The 17,916-nt window shown below is 42.9% G+C and overlaps 1 protein-coding gene across 1 annotated transcript in view; it reads left to right on the forward strand.

Moving 5' to 3' along the window:
- Positions 1-17,916, forward strand: part of ATP8A2 (ATPase phospholipid transporting 8A2) — a 565,764-nt gene that overhangs the window by 384,178 nt on the left and 163,670 nt on the right. The window contains exon 29 of the mRNA XM_066588982.1: positions 7,672-7,746. Coding sequence (XP_066445079.1) covers positions 7,672-7,746 — 75 coding nt within the window. The remainder of the gene's footprint in view (positions 1-7,671; positions 7,747-17,916) is intronic.

Consider the following 17,916-nt stretch of genomic DNA (forward strand, 5'->3'; position numbering starts at 1 on the left):
TTGCCAACCTTCCTCGACTTTCCCGTAGCCAGCATGGAAAGCTCCAGGCCTCTAGCCAACAGCTGTGACAACTTCTGAAACTCTTGCTTCCTGTAAAGTCCTTGTAACCATCCTTGCCCTAACCCTCCGGGCGTGCGTCTTGTTAAGCTCCGTCTTCCTTTCTTCACCGCGTTGCTCCTCTGTCGTCTTCTCCGTAAGCTCTCTCTCCTCTACTTACTTTCCTAGCTCCACCCCTTCCCATCTAAGCTCGCTTCCCCCTCTTAACCCTTTCGTCCCTGTCCCCAGTCACTTGCAGCCACATTACTTATTTTGCTGCATACAAAGAAAATATATTAATGATACTTGCAGTGCTGTTCTAAGTTAATTGAGTCACGAAATACCCCTTTAAGAGGATGTCCACATGTACTGTAAAGATGGAGAGTGGGGTTTCCTATTCTGACATTGCATGGAAGTAATCGACAAGCTCCGAAGAGGTTCATGCACTCTGCAGCCTCTGCGATCTAGCACCAGATCTCACTAATGACTTATTTTTAGACATCTCATTGGAATGTCAGAATGTGTTTTAGCTTTATTTCCCCTTTAATATTACGATACAATGGGCTTTCAGCAGTCTGTCAGGATAAAAAACATTTTTTATTGGAAATTGGATTTACTCCCAGTCAAACCTCCATTTTCCATTCTGAGCACAAAAGTGTTTGACAGCTGCCAAGGCTTGTGCAGTATGGTAGGTGATAACTAGCTTGGAGGAATTTCCTCATGTGCACACACAGGGAGAGAGAAGGGTTTGTTTAAATGCAGCTAAATTGACTGGATGTAATTGGATTGGTGCTTCAGATCTTGCAGTGACTTCCTGCTGTGAGAAAGGGAGAGGGAGCTGCTTCACTTACAGTCAGGGCTCAAAGATGTCCTGTTGACTGCTGCAGAGACCTAGCAAATAAAAATTAAAAGCTGACGATGCTTATTCCTTTCTTGAGTTTTTACAAACAGTAATAAATTGCTTGTAACATAAGGAAATATGCTATGATGCACTCATTCAGTATAAAAGATAGTAGCTGGCGTACTCCCAGTCCCTTTTCATTTCAGTGTAGCTTGGTAGACTGCCAGCGTTACATAGTTGAACAATATCGTAGTTCTCTGCAAAACAGTGATTGCTGCTTAGAAAATACATCTTTATGTCCTTTCCATTGTGAATCTATCAATTAGAGAATATGAATTAAAAACTTTTTTTTGCAGTGTAAAACTTTTTAAAGGGTTTTTTCTGGACAATTATATATAATAATAATAATCTTTATTTGTATAGCGCCAACTTATTCCGCAGCGCTTTCAGGCATGGATAAATGCAAAACAATACAACAATTACAATATAAGGTACATTGGGTTAGACACAAATGGGTTGAGGGTGGTACAGGAGGTGCAGGGGGTGGGGGACACAGGCAATAGGAAATATTATGTACAGATCATTTATCAGAAGGCAAACAGGGTGGGGCACCATAGGGAGGGGCGAGGGACTAGGTCAGGAGATTTGGTATGCTTCCCTGAAGAGGTGCGTTTTTAAGGCACGTCTGAAATTTCGTGCATTGGGAATTGTCCGGATGCCTTGGGGTAGAGCGTTCCAGAGGATGGGTGCTGCTCTGGTGAAGTCCTGTAGGCGAGCATGAGAGGTTCGTATTACAGGGGCGTTTAGTCTGAGTGTGTTAGCCGATCGGAGTGAGCGGGCTGGGTGGTGTACTGACAGGAGGGAGGCGATGTATGGTGGCGCAGCGCCATGCAGAGCCTTGTGAGTGAGGTAGAGGAGTTTAAATTTAGTTCTGCAGTATATAAACAATTAAAGGGACGTGACATTCATACAAGCCCTGGAACTCATCCCATTAAACAATGATACAGAAAGACTGGAAAATGGCGCAACCTCTCATTTAAAAAAAAAAACATTAGTCGAGAAAATAAATCCAACTTCGCTTTTTAATGTGATTGTTTAGGCCAGCAACAAAACATGTTTCGAGGTGCACAGGCCTCTTCTTCAGTGGTGCTGGAATATGTACAGCTGGAGGATAAACAGTTGTTTAGCTGTACATTGGGGGGGTGGGGGGATAAGCATGAGGCACCAATGAGGAGATATTCTGGACCCCAGCCAAGAGGACCTACTTCTCTGCTAAGCTGGAGGCCAGAATATCTCTTTACCGATACTTCACACTTGTTACTCCTTCAATGTCCAGCTGAGCAACTGTTTATCCTCCAGCTGTACGTGTCCCAGCATTACTGAAGAAGAGGCCTCTACACCTCGAAACGTGTTTTATTGTTGACATAAACAACCACAATAAAAATAGGTTTGATTTATCCTGACAACTCCTGCTTTCTTTTATAGAAGGTTATCCTCATTCTCATTTGCTCACTTTGTGTCTCTGCATGTTCAATATTAGTTGGGCGGTTATCGGGTTGGGCAACACCTCCATATTTGATACAGTAACCTTTTCCTCCACCACTTTTTCCATATAGTCATACAAACCTTTAGGCACCACCACAGGCTTTCTTCACCCAACTTTTTTGCCTCTTCATTAACTCTTTTGGGACCGTAAATGACTCAATTGAATTTTTGGGCAGTTTAAAACTATGAGACAAATATGTCCCTTGGTCCTCAAAAGGTAAAAGGATTTGTACCAAGTTTATAAGTTATCACCTATCTGTAGGATCTCGAGAACAGGGGCCCCGTGTCTCCCTCTGTCTGTCACTGTTGGATTCACTTCTCCCCCAGCAGTGATGTCAGAATGAATGGCTCGCCAGCCAACCACGTGCGGTCTCCGCTTCATTATTTTCAGTGGAGCTGATGGAAATACCCAAGGGCTTGCTGCTCGGGTACCTTTGCTTGCCCATTAACAGTGAATGGAGCATTAGTATACTTATATGGCTAGTGCTCCATTCAGTCTCCTCCTCACTGTAGGGGGTGCAGGAAACCTGCAGTGAAGAGGCCAAGGGACACATGACCCTTGTCCAGAGGCAAGGATGATTTGCAGAAAACTTTGCTATACACATTATAGCACATAGGGACACAATATAGAAAGACACAATTACTTTTTATGTTGCAAACAGTATGTCAGTCAAGCCTTACAGCCACACAGGATGCAGTTCATAAGTCTTGCAGCCAGCAAGGGTTAACTTATATACACAGTCTATAACGTCCTGTAGTCCATGATACAGGGGTGATGTTCTCAGGCCAAACAGAATCATCCACAGCAGGAGACAACCTCTCCAGATATGGTCTACCACAGGCCATGTACATGTCTTGCTACGCAGGTTGCAGAGAGGCTTCTGCCCACCCCCGTGTCGCAGCAATCTACATTTCACTTTCAGCCTCTTGTCCATCTTACGAGGAGGTCCCTGGCAATCTGAATTTGTCACTCCTAGCAGTGGTGAAAACAGGTAAATATTGCTGGTTTTATTGTTTTAACAGATTTAAATTATGGTGTTTTTTTAAAAAAAACAAAAACATATGGCACCCAGGCAACCCCTTTAAAACAGCCTCTGGTTTGGGACAAATTTCTTTCCCAAAACCAGAAAGTGGGGAATATTACCTGCTGCTGTTCTCCTCTGCAAATGTTCCTCTGATTCGCTAGTTCATGATCTTGTTTTCAACCTTCCAAGGTGGTAGCTTCAATTTTCTAGCTACCTAACGCACACTGTACACTACTCTCTGATTGGACAGCACTGATCACGTGAGCAGTGCTGGCCAATCAGAGAGCAGATATAGTGTATTGGTAGTCTAACACTACCAATGCACTGTGGGGATTGAGTAGTCTTCAGATTGCATCAGCCATCTTGGATTACTGAAAACTGTACCCAGAATCAGCGGATCAGAGCTGCTTTGGCGCAAAAGACCAACAGCAGGTAGTATAACTCCCCCCTTCAGTCTGAGGACAGGATTTTGTTTTGAAACTGGAGGGTCTCTTTAAGGCCTAATTCTAGCAGGGGCACAACTATAGCAGTAGTTGTAGTTGTTACACCTGGACCCTGGTGCTTGAAGACCCTAAAGGCAGCAGAGTGACCCTGCTACAGATTTTGCCCTTAAACTTTAAATTAAATATTTTAGGTTTCATAATCTGGCAAATAAGTAATTTAACCCCTTATTATATTTTCATCTAAGAACCCTTTCTATATGTATGTTTGCTTCTGATCGTTCTCGCTTTACGTACAACCTTTGTGAGACTCCCTATAGCAGGCAGAAGTCATGACAAGCACATCACAGATTCCCTTTTCTTGTATGGAAGGTGGTGCGAACAACTTTTGTCCCTGCAACCAGCGATTTGCATTGTAATCCAAGAAGAGATCATTTAATAGCGGCATCAGGCTGATTATGCAAAGCATGACACAGGACACAGCTGCTGGAGAACACGCAGACTCCACGGCTTGTTGGGCCCCGAGACTTTGCTAATTACCAGACCTGCTGTTTCTCTATCCGCCAAACATTGTCAAACCGTTCCGATTTTTTTTTCCATTAAGCAGAAAACCCAAGGTGAATAAAATTGATTTTCTCTCTTACTAAGGGGCAAAGACTTGTTAAAGAAGCTCGCTTCTCACTTTTCCATTATAATAAATCCTGAGGGGACAGCTATTCTAGACCTAAACTGACCTTACTATGGAAATGCCGGAGAATTAATTCAGTGGTTCTGCTGAGAAATGATTTTATGAGATGAGAAAAGAAGAGAGTCACATGACCCTAACTTAATAAGACACTACAGTTTAGGAACTACGCTAGAAGTGAAAGAGGCCGCATGGCAGGGAAGTGAGCGACAACCTGAGAGCCACTGGGGTTTACTGTTCAAGTCAGCATCTCAGCTCATCTATATGATTAGCCATGAAAGCGGAACTCTGTATAGAGCAGCCGTACGCTATGCATGCTCAGGAAATGATAAACACCGGGCACTGAACATTTGGTGTCACAGTCATTAAAATGTAACCTTTCAGAACATGTACACAGAATGAGCGTAATGCAAACCAGATTGAGAAAATCACCTAACAAGCACACAAACTTTATTTATACCGCACGACCTTTGTAGAAAGTTTGATGAAATGATATGGTTTCTCCATAGTATATCATATATCACAAGCAAATTGATGCTACTGCAAATGTAAAAAAAAGTCAAAGTTGTGTTAGTTATACTGCTGTTAGAATATTGCTAGACTGTTTATGTGTGAGCCTTGATTTACATGGTGGCAATATATTCTACACCTCTGTACAGACAATGCGCTCCCATAAGACCATGTCCTAAAAGTGGCTAAACACGTTAGATAGGGATTGGCCAAAACCGCTGTTTATGGCAAGTTCGACCAATCATCTGGTGTGTAAGGCGACCTTCCAACTTTCCCCTGACGGCAGATGTTGGGGAGGTAAGGATTAGGCAGTCGGATTTCAACTGCATGATGATTTAATCTTGGGAGGCATTCTTCCCTCTCTACCTTCATAAGGCATGCATGCTTGGCCAAGACGAGTGTGGGGATAGTCAGCTGAGACAGTAGCCAGCTGAAGGAGCTTTTGCCTGCTGGTAAAGGTAAAGTCCACAACGTGACGTTTTCTTGGCGAGGTTGTTTGCCATTGCCTTCCCCAGGCATCTTTTTATACTCAGAATTCCGCAGTGTGAAGTAAACCGCAGCATGTTTTAAATGCCGCAGGAAATACGCGTGTAGCACAGCTGAAGTATCGCATGGACACGCAGCCCTGCCCACCACCGGCCGCATCATCTGACACTGCCGGCGCATCATGTGCTGTACTGCGCATGCGCCCCGGCCCTACTTACAGGATGCGTATGGAGGATCTGGAGTGGTAAGTATGGTGGTTTGGGGGGGGCGTCGTGGTGGACTCCGCTGCGATATTCTGCTGGCAGAGTCTGTCACGGCATGAGCCCTTGTACAGTGTTTAAACTTTTTTTATATAAAACTGTTCAACCCTTTCAGTGACATGAGTTATTGTGTCATGCCCCATAAGGGAAGAAATGAATGAATAGAAATGAATCGCTAGAATCATGCAGGTCTACTTTGTTAAAAAGCCATTTGCTGTTTTATTACTAGTGTGAACAATGCCTTAAAGGAACACTAAACCTAGAAATGAATGATAAAACTAATCAGGAGATAAAGTTGTCCGCAGTGTTTGTCAGTCTGCAAGATTTTCAATATGTTCTTGAATAGAGATGAGCGAGCCTACTCGGCCACGCCCCTTTTTCGCCCGAAGACCGCGATTTTCGAGTACTTCCGTACTCGGGCGAAAAGATTCGGGGGGGCGCCGTTGGTGAGTGGGGGGTTGCAGCGGGGAGTGGGGGGGAGAGGGAGAGAGAGAGGGCCCCCCCTGTTCCCCGCTGCTACCCCCGCGCCGCCACGCCTCCCCACGCCCCCCGGCGCCCCCCGAATCTTTTCACCCGAGTACTGAATTACTCGAAAATCGTGGTGCTCGATCGAGTAATTACCCGAAACGAGTACGTTCGCTCATCTCTATTCTTGAACCAAACAGTTTTGTAGAATTCCTACTGATTTATTCAATGTTTTGCTGGGGAATGGCTGAGGAGGCAAGGCTTAACAATCTTTGTGTCCTACTACAGACAGTGCAAAGGGGGGAGGCTCCTGCTGCGGCCAGTTATCATGCAGTCAGACATAGGACAGTGTGGAGGAGGAAGGGTTCATAGCTGATCGCCTGGGACACAATGCTGGGATGTATCTTGTGTTTTTAGTTTTTTCATTAATATGATGTTAAGTTCATACGCTTCTATTAAAACAAACACTAAGGCTTGCTGTCCAGGGGCGAGGTGTCATAGCGAGATCTGCGGTGATAAATATCACACAGAGCTATGGAAAGCGCAGCCTACTACACACGAGCGGAGAATCATGACGATTTTCCGCTCACGTGATTAAAATTGTGGCATGCTGTAATTTGCAGTGATTCTTCGTGGTGAGCCTATTATTAATATAGGCTCATCGCGGAGACCTTTAGTGCTCCTCCCCCGTAGCAGAATATCGCTAGCAATGCTGAAGCTGTAGGCATTCTATGTACCACTGTATAGCGTTCCATCCTGCATCATGTTTTAGGGTTATTCTCCCTTAAAAAGCAACCATTCCAAGTAAGAATAATTTTTCTATTGGATGTATATGGAATACCCCCCCCCCCCCAAAAAAAAAGAAAACACTGTATGAAGTTGCAGACATACAGATGTACAGTATGGTCCCATAGACGTCTATGAGTTCCTAATTACGGCTACATACATCTTGGAAGTTGGACAAACCAGTAATATGGCTGTATGCCTGAGCTTTTAATGTTGAGAATTAAAGAGAAGTGAACACACTCCAATGAAGGCATAATTAAGGTCTCAATATTTTAGCTTACATCTGGGGAAAATTACCTTAAAGGTCTTTCTTGGTAAGGCTTCCAATCCATAGAACACTACTTATAAGCTACCGAACTTCCAAGTAGCTCAGGTAAAAAAAAAATTAAATCGTCAATATACCAGAACAGGCCGATGTAGCATACCACCTTTGAATTCACAATAGTAATTATGTTCTGGCAATGTTGTACAGCTGCTTCCAGCTGGTGGTCCACATTCCATCTGAACCCTCTGTCTCCCCCTTTCCTTTTATACATGGAAGCATTTAGTGAAGTATCAGAATGTAACATCATGCCTCTGTCTTATGTTTCAGCTTTGGTTCGCATTTGTTAATGGATTTTCTGGACAAATTTTGTTTGAACGATGGTGCATCGGATTGTACAATGTGGTAAGTGACTCATTTTGGGGTTTTGATTACACATAAAGGTTCAAGGAGGGCTCCCTCACTCCTCCCATGTCTGATGTTTATCACAGTCCATTATCAGACAGGTTATGTTAATGTATGGTATGAGAAAAACATCTTGTTCCCATGGATTGTAGGCTCAGTATTTGAAACAGTTGTTGGGAAGTAAATTCATAGAAAACCACATTTTCCATAAATGAAGTTGCACATCGTGGTTGAAGGCCTGGCATGGTTGAAGTTCCTTTGAAGGAATTTTCTGTTTTGCTAGAAGACTATTGAGGTCAATATAAATATACTGTATGTGAAAATACATCAATGTGTTGTAGTTAGTCACATAGTAGCATGTAGCATATAAAAGGGGACCTAACATGGAGAGCAAAAATATATATACATGTATCTACAGGACCAAATGCTACAAAGCCAATACATCATGTCGTACAAATGAGACGTATGTTAGATTTGCCCCTCTGCGATGAAACCTTGGGATAATGATTCCGATAAAGGGTAATGCAGGATCCAAAAGAAGTAAACTGTAACAAAACAATAGAAAATGTATGCATCAAGAAAGTACAAAAATCAGAACCGGAGAAGAACTGATCAAGATGGATATTATAGGAATATAGCCACTACAGCATGCATGTCAAACACAAGGTCCATAGGCCAAATCTTGCCTACCACGCCATTTTATGTGGCCCGCAACAAGGTCCGGATGCAGAAGGATTGGCTCTCTCTGTTCCTTGGAAGATGCAGTCAGCGTCTGGCAGAGGGAGGGGTGCCGGCACAGGAAGCGTGTGCCATCTTGGATTCTGAGCAGCAGCACACACTTTCATACTGCTCTGTTCAGCAATTCACAGGTGGTAGCACAGCTCTGACATCCCTACACTGACACCCTAGTCACCATCCAAGGTAGGAAGCTTGGTGCTATAGAGGTGGAAGGGGGGATACACCATCATAGTGCATAGAGCTCCATGGCCACATTAGGGAGTACTTACATTTAGAACTCATTCACATGGGCATATGCACTTCCGGGGATCCCGGGGACATTCACATGTTCCACGTCTGATGTTGTGTACCTGATCCTGTGCAGTGAATGTCCTGTTGGGCCCTTTATGTTGGAGAAAAAGGACAAAAACTGAAAGCAAGGATGAGATCTCACTGGCACACGATTGAAGAGAAAAAGACAAAATTACCTGTGGTGAAGCATTTTTCTAGTCACAGACACAACATACAACATATGAAAGTTATTATACTTAAAGGCAATTTCAAGTTCCAACGTCACAAAAGAATTTGGGAATACAAATTTATAACCATCTTTGATACTGTGAAAAGCAGAATGAATCTCAGAGTTAGTTTTTTGCATCAGTGGAGATTATGAGATATGAGAAATCCAGAGCAGAGGTAACACGTTGATCTGATGGTGACCCCCTAACATCAATTTACAGACCATAAAACTTTCACATTCCTTGTCACTGGACTAAATATTTACTGTTCTGCTCATCCCTGTCTGGTATTTATCTAAGTGCTAGCAATCACATCATGTCTGTACCTTCTCATCCTGTCTTGGAATTCATTTTAAGTGCAAATTAATAATACCATGTGTGTGCCCTCCCATTTGATCATGTGTATATGTATTTATATAAATGCATCTTTAGATCTGTTCCATTATGCCTGAGGAAGAACCCAGAGTAGATTTGAAAGCTTCCTGTAACATCATGTATTTTTGTTAGCCATTAAACGGTATCATATCTACAAGATTACTAGGTTTCTCTTACTGAGAACAAATCACACCTTGCTCTACTGGCTAACACTGTGCTATACTTTTTTAGTTTTACCTAAATAAGCCCTTATAAACAACTCTTTGAAGGCAACCATAATGCTGATGTGGCCCTTTGTGAAAATGACTTGGACACCCCTGAACTAAAGGATAAAGCACATAGGAAAAAAAAGATAGTACCAGACCACGATAAATCAAGTAGGCAATAGGATCCAGGAGAGGGTGGACAAATAAACAATTGCAGAAAACAAAACCACTCAAAAACCAACAAAGAACAGAAGCACCAATAAGGGGAAAGCACAATTTTCAATAACAAGGGGAGGAAGACCTAAGAAGATTCAAACTTCAAGGTTGGATTTCAGAAAGGCAGATTTTAATGAGCTCAGAAAGAGGGTAGGAAGAATCCAATGGCTGGATGTTCTTAAGGACAGAAATGTCCAAGAAGGTTGGTAAATATTGCGAAATGAGATTATCAAAGCACAATCGTTAGCAATCCCTAAAAGAAGGAAGAATGGGAAGCATTTAAAGAGACCAGGATGGATGAACACAGAACTCGCACACATGCTAAAAAGGAAGAAAAATATGTTTATCACATGCAAAGATGGGGGAATATCTAAAGAAGAATATAATGCGATCTGCAGAAACTGTAGGACAAGTGTCAGAAAAGCTAAAGCTAATAATGAATTGAGGCTTGCAACAGAGGCCAAAAGCATTAAAAAAGGATTTTGTGGGTATGTCACAAGCAAAAGAAAAGTCAAAGATGCTATACGATGTTTATAGGATGAAAATGATGTATTGGTTTAAAATGCTGCAAAGAAGGATGAATTTTTAAATTCCTATTTTGTATCTGATTTCTCTCAGAAAGTAAATGTAACATCAGCTGATCTTCCCTGTGCTATTGGGGGAATAAAAGAATGCAGGCTATCTATAAGCAGAGAGATGGTGAGGGAACACTTGCTAACTTAAATTAATTCAAGTCTCAAGGTCCAGATGAATTATATCCTAGGATACTAAAGGAAGCAGCCAAGATGAATTGCTGAACCACTCACCATGATCATTGAAAATTTCTGGAGAACAGGAGAAGTCCCAGAAGATTGGAGAAGGGCAAATGTTGTCCCTATCTTCAAAAGAGGGAAGAAGGTGGACCCTGGAAACTACAGGCCTGTGAGCCTGACTTATCTATGAACTTCTCTATGAATAAATTATTAAACAGCACATATGCAAATATTTGGATGAGAGTGGCGTAATTAATCAGAGCAAGCATGGGTTTGTAACAGAATGACCAACTGGCTCGATCAGTAAAATGCAGTAGATATACTATATCTTGACTTTAGTAAAGCAATTGTAAAAGCATCTTATGCCATCCTGACAATAGAAAAGAGGCCGAGAGGATTTGAAAGGATCTAGACAAGCTTGAACAGTGGGTGGTGACTAACAGAATGGTATTTAACAAGGAAAAATGAAAAGTCATACATCTGGGCAAGAAAAATTAAAAAGCACATACAGAATGGGAGGAATTGGGCTAAGCAGCAGCACATGTGAAAAAGACTTGGGTATACTAATAAATCACAGACTGAACATGAGTAAACAGTGTGATGCAGCAAAAAAATCAAACACAATTCTGGGATGTATTAAAAGAAGCATAGAGTCTAGATCACTTGTTGTAATTATTCCCCTTTACTCTTCCTTAGTCAGACCTCATCTGGAATACTGTGTCCAGTTTTGGGCACCCAACTTTAAAAAAGACATAGACAAACGGGAGCAAGTTCAGAGAAGAGTTACCAAGATGGTGAGCGGTCTGCAAACCACGTCTTATGAGGAACAGTAAAAGATTCTGGGAATGTTTAGCTTGAAAAATAGAAGGCTGAGAGGACACATAATAGCTGTTTACAAATATCTGAAGGGCTGTCACAGTGCAGGGGGATAAGGCCTATTCTCATTTGTACAAGGAAAGACTAGAAGCAATGGGATGAAACTGGAAGGGAGGAGACACAGATTAGGTATTAGAAAAACATTTTCTGGCAGTGAGGGTGATCAATGAGTGGAACAGGTTGCCACGATAGGTGGTGAGTTCTCTTTCAATAGAAGTCTTCAAACACAGGCAATGATTTAGTGGATCCTGCACTGAGCAGGGGGTTGGACCTGATGACCCTGGAGGTCCCTTCCAACGCCACCATTCTATGATTTTATGATAAGAAATCAACAGGGAGCCAGAGGAGAAAAGTGAGCAATTGCCAGGGCATTTACCTGATGTGCGTATGAGCAGGAGACAACAGTCACCAGAAGATTGGGAGCACAAAGAGGGAAAGCTGGTGTAATAATGTAGGACCAGAAATGATGGGCTGGACCTGATGCTGTAAGTGGGGCAACCTTGGCTTCAATACATCACCATGTTAGAGCTTCTGCAAATTTGAGTAGGGGAGGAAAGAGTTGGACCAATTGTAATTGAGAGTATATAAACAATGATAGAAATGATAGAAAAGCAAACAAAAGAAAGGCAGAGTCAGCAACTGGAGAAACAAAACAGAAAAAGGTGGTTGAAGGAAGCATCTACTGGAGTTGCACAATAAAATTGTATTTGTGTGCATCCTATTTTTTGTGGGTGCCCATATGCTTTAATAATTGAAATATTGACCCGTAACTTCTCGCGAAAGTCGCAAATCAGATGAAGGTACTGACATGCTCTGAACAGTTGACAGGAAGGATTCATCAATTCATCTTGCTTGCGCCAAATTCTAACTCTGTCATCAGCATGGTGCAACAGAAATCTGGATTCTTCTAATCAGGCGATGTTTTTCCACTACTCAGTCACCAAATTGTTGATCTTTTGCCCACTGGAGTTTTGCCCCTCTTTTTTCCCTTAGACTGCAATGCTATTGGAATTGGATCGTCTGCTGCTATAGACCATTCACACTAAGGAATAACGAGTTCTTCATCCGGGAACATAAGTCAGAGCACCAGCCCTGTATATGACTGTAATTTGTTGGATTGTGCACAGCTTGTTCATTAAAACAAATCTTGACATCCTCCTCTAACCCCTTCCATTGATGAGTTATTCACGTCGTTAGATGATTTTCCTCAATGACAGTATTCCCGGTATACTCACAACATCATAGCATGAGGAAACCCCAAAAGGTTGGCAGATTTGGAAATACTGGCCCCGGCTAGTCTAGCACCGATGACCAGGCCTCCTTTGAAGCCCCTTGATTTTCTCATTCTAATGCCGATGGACAGAAAACTTGCTCACTTGATTTTATGCTGCACTCCAGGGTCATGTGTCTAATTTCTATCGAGGGAAGCCCCAATAGTAAAAGGGCCAGTTTCTAATGAAATGGCAATTATCATATAATAGACAATAATAATAATAATAAAGTCTAAAGAAAAATAATATGAGGCTTAATGAAGGAGTTTTTCCGATGTTATTTCCTGGGGCTGTCCCAGAAGACTGGAACCATTATGAAGAAGGCAGAACACAAATGAAGAAAACCTCAATCTCCATTAGACTTCTTCAAAGAATAGTGCTATAAAAAGTACAATGAATACATTTGCTAACTGGATCACTTAGGCTGGTATGGCAGAACATGTCTACCTTCTTTCAGGAACAACAGCACACCTGTGCATAGGTTATGTCTGACATTGCAGCTTAGTTCCATTAAAGTGAATGGGATTGACCTGCAGTACCATACACAACCTGTAGGGAGATGTAGCACTGTTTTTGGGAAAAAAAAGTTTTTGTTTTTTTTCTTTCCAGGTAAAAATCTGAAACTTAGACAGGTTTATGGATCTACACATGCTCCCAAAGTTTAATTTATCAGAGCAGAGCCACGCTGGAGATCACTGGGGGCCCTCTACTGAAGTTTGAGCTGACTGTGACATTGGATCAGTTGTACTATGAGCCAGGATATGAAATGACCGATGTAGAAAGTACTAGAACAAAATAAAGAATATACTGCAACGGCCATTTCTAGCCATCACAGATATTAGGGAAGATCTATTGCGACTGTAGTTTTATACACCAGTCTTAAACCAATGTGCACTGGAATAAGTGCACTACTTAATACATTTGGTGCAGCCTGGGGTGTCCATGCACCACAAAATGAAATCTATGGGTGCCAAAGATTTGTGATTTAATTTATACGAGTTACTGACTTAAATTCTAGTGTAACTGTTCTTCTACCAAGACCCCGCACCCCTCCAATAAACCGCACCCATTTCTGGAAAGTGATATGAGAAGCGTAAAATTGTAAAAAGTCACAAATGTGGTGTGTGTGCCATAATTTGCAACTTTTTTATACCAATACGATAATTTCCCAATTATGTGTATATACAGAGCTGTCACCGATACAGCTGACTGACAGTTGGGGACATCAGACCACTCAGAAGGGGGATCTGATGGGTAAATACACAGCAGCAGGGGTCAATAACTGTTAGCATTAGATTACAGAAGAGTGGTTTGCAAGTGAAATCCTAATATATGCAAAGAACATGACGCCGAGCTGTCAGATTCCATATTCATTTTAGCAAATAATGTATAAACTGCAGTTAATGCTCATTACCTCTGCAATCGCTGTGACTTTATGCCTGAGGCAACTGTTCAAGGTTTCAGGGTTTGTGGCCTCGATGTGTTAGGAGTTTAGTTCAGAATTGATAATGTTATTGTTTCTGATTGTTCTGTATCTAGTTCAGCCTCATTAGTAATTGTAATAAGGGTGATCTGTATGTTGCGCAAAAAAATGTATGGGTGTTTGTTTTGTAGAGTATACGGTGTATTCACATCTGTACCAATCATGCTCTTCATAGGAGGAAGCTATAAAACCAAATTTGTGTTTAGACTGCCGTCTTTGTTGGCTTCATTTGAGGCGCTCATCTTGCAAATTTTTTTATTGGTCCATCTGAAATAAGATTGTGCTATTGGTTCTGATTAAACATGTACAACTGATTAGTATTGATATATCCTAGGTCAGTGGTGGCGAACCTATGGCACGCGTGCCAGAGGCGGCACTCAGAGCCTTCCCAGCTGGCACTCGCCATCATCGGCCGCTCACCACATTAGTAAATAGCGGCAGGGGTGCCGCAGCTCCCCTGCTGGTATTCACTCAGCAGCGCTGCTAGAAGTGCTGATCCAGGCACACACTGATGTCATTGTGCAGCCGGGATCCTCCTCCCCCCTCCTCTGACGTCTCCTACTTGGTTCCGCGAGAGCACGGGAGGGGAGAAGGTGTCCGGCAGCACGTCACATTGTGCTTCTGGGATCAGTGGCAGCAACAGCACCAAGTAGAGGAGGTGGGGGGTGGGGAATTTAGGTCTCAAAGGGGGGCGCTATTAGTATAGGGGCCACTATGGGATGTCGCTATTACTACTGGGGGCCCCTGTGGGATGTCACTATTACTACTGGGGACACTGTGAGGTGACACTATTACTACGGGGGGCTGCTGTGGGATGTCACTATTACTACTGGGCTGATGTAGGATGTCACTATTACTACTGGGGCCACTGTGGGATGTCACTATTACCACTGAGACCACTGTGTGGTGTCACTATTACTACTGGGGGGCCACTGTGGGATGTCACTATTACCGCTGGGGCCGCTGTGCGGGGTCACTATAACCACTAAAGCTGCTCTGGGGTGGGTCACTATTAGCACTGGGGCTGCTCAGGGGGGGGGGTCACCCTTACTGCTGGGGCTACTCTGGGGGGGGGTCAATATCACTGCTGGGATATGTTTACATGAGATGGAAATGCTGCAGAATGTCCTCAGCGGAAATTTCCGTGGCAAATTTCACAGCATTTCCGCATCCAAAAGCAGTCAAAATCTGCACGTTGTCTATTTTGAAGCGGCCCTGTGCTTTTAAGAACGACGGGGGTAAAAATCATACGTCATGATAAGCCCCGCCCCCTGACATGTTGGCACTTTACAATAAATAAGTGGGTTTTGGGTTGCAGTTTGGGCACTCGGTCTCTAAAAGGTTCACCATCACTGTCCTAGGTAGTCCTGTGTGTTTCCATGGTAACAGACTACAAACAAACTCTGTGTAGTCTTATTCTGCAGTCATGCTTTTATCTGACTGATATAAAATATATGTCTGAAGAATCAGACCACACAGGATTTGTTCTTGGTATTCTAGCCACAGATGTATGATAAGGTCATTGATTTTAGATGGCCTCCAGATTATCTGCCATAGAGATTGCCACCAAAGTTCCATCCACAGATGCCCCCTTACAGTTGTCCAGCTTCAGATGCCACATTAGTGCTTGCCATAGATATGAGTGCCTACCACAGCACTACCCCCAAAATGCCAGCACAGGTGACCCCATACTGTGCTCATTTTCAAATGCTCCCCATGTGGCCTGCCACATGTCCTCCCATAGGCTGAGTTTACACGTGTTGGAATTGCCGCAGAATTTCCGTGTGGGCTTTCTGCACGGAAATTCCACCAACAATTTTTATCCTGGGATAAAGCAGCACGCCGTGGCCAAGCCGCGCTGAAATTGACATGCCGTGCAGAATTCAAAGCATCTCTCCTCCCTATGGGGAAGTGCTGGCTGCAGCTGAATAAGCCACTTGAAAACCCGCACCAAAACCCGCGGGACTTCAAGCGGTGAAAATTTAGTGCAATTTCAGTCCGATGCCGCTGCGGACATTCAATGGCATTTCTGACCCGTGTGACCGCAGCCTTAAAATTCCCCCAGATAGTACCAGACTGACATTAAAACATAGGGCAGATGGAGGAGAGTAATGATTGACTGCAGGATCAGACTTCATATGGGTCTGCATAGGAGCTGTAGACAGAAAATGGTAGGCCAAGTTCAAACTATTTGTATGTTTTTAATTGTCAGATGCACAGGAGCAACAATGGAGCCACAAGTGGTTGCTAAAATGTCCATATCTTTAAGACATTGCTGTATTGTCTAACTGTGTGGTTCAAAATAGTGACACATATATTTTTTAATTACACTAAACCCGTGATCATATTTACATCTACAATATAACTCTAGTGTTTTACCCTAAGAACATTGTGTTCACTTATCTTCGTTGGGGACAACTTTTTTCAAAGTCTGACTGATGTCCAAATTGTGTAGAGGCTGAAAGCTTAAAAACAGTTGAGATGGATGAGGTGTTACTCCTCTAGCTTGTTCTTCTAGAAGGTCACAGAAAGCACAGGGTTCCGATATGATATACTGTCTAGTTTTCATCCAGTAGATGCATATTTGTTGACTACTACTTGGCTCTTCCTGCTCAATTGTCCAGGTATCATAGCCCTAGAACCGGATATTTCATTACAAACTTCTTCCTTAATTGTTTATTGGACAATAATATATTATTTTTATTTCTAATTGCCTGTATAGCGGCAATATATTCCACAGTGCTGTACGGAGATTGTCACAGTTAACCCCAATCAGTCCCTGTCCCCCGCTTACAGTATAGAGTAACAGAAAAAGTAACACTCTTCTCACCATTTCACTGCTGCTCCTGTGCCAATTCTTCGCCATTTCTCTGGCCATCTTTGTTCTTCCTGCTGTACTGATGAATAGTCAACATGATATGTGACGGCTGCAGTCAGTACAGCCAACAACTGTCGGCAGCGGTGACCTCTTTGGTGTTGACACACCAGAACAGGAAGATCAGAGACGGTTGGGGGAATGGGAAAGTGTTGGAATGGTAGCAGCAGGGAATTGGGGAGGTGGGTACTTCTGTTATACCATTGTAAGCACTTAAAAAATCATGGGGTTAGACAATCCCTTTAAGTTTATGGAAGCTATGGAAAGATCAACATTTATTGTTCGAATTTGAAGAAAGCAGAGAAGGAGAACGACCATATCATAGTATCGCAGCCTCCTCTAGAAAATGATACCCTGCAAGCAGGGGCTTAACTATAGAGGATGCAGGGGATGCGGTTGCACCCGGGCCCAGGAGCCTTGGGGGGCCCATAAGGCCTCTCTTCTCCATATAGGGAGCCCAGTACTATGAATAAAGCATTATAGTTGGGGGCCCTGTTCCAGGTTTTGCATTGGGGCCCAGGAGCTTCAAGTTACGCCTCTGCCTGCAAGCATTGGTTGGAAAAAGGCCGCATTCACATCGGTGCTGCAGAACTGGCACTGAAGTCTGTGGAAAATCCAACAAGTGTGAACGGGGCCTAGATCTGTCAGCAAATAAAACAAAGACAGTCAAGATACAGAAAATGCAGGCTTGGAATTTATACCACAAAGGAAACATTAAAAAAATGACCAATATCAGACATTGTATTTTCCACAATGGAGTTTCTGTACAAGCAAGCAGTCATGATGCGTCAGTACGCCTTGTGTCAGTTTAGCTGTAGAACTAGATACCTTTTTTTCTTCTTCTCCAAATTCCATCTTGGAATGTGTTAGCAGAAGTTTAT

The sequence above is a fragment of the Eleutherodactylus coqui genome, chromosome 1, assembly GCF_035609145.1.
Source record: "Eleutherodactylus coqui strain aEleCoq1 chromosome 1, aEleCoq1.hap1, whole genome shotgun sequence".
Classification (NCBI taxonomy): domain Eukaryota; kingdom Metazoa; phylum Chordata; class Amphibia; order Anura; family Eleutherodactylidae; genus Eleutherodactylus; species Eleutherodactylus coqui.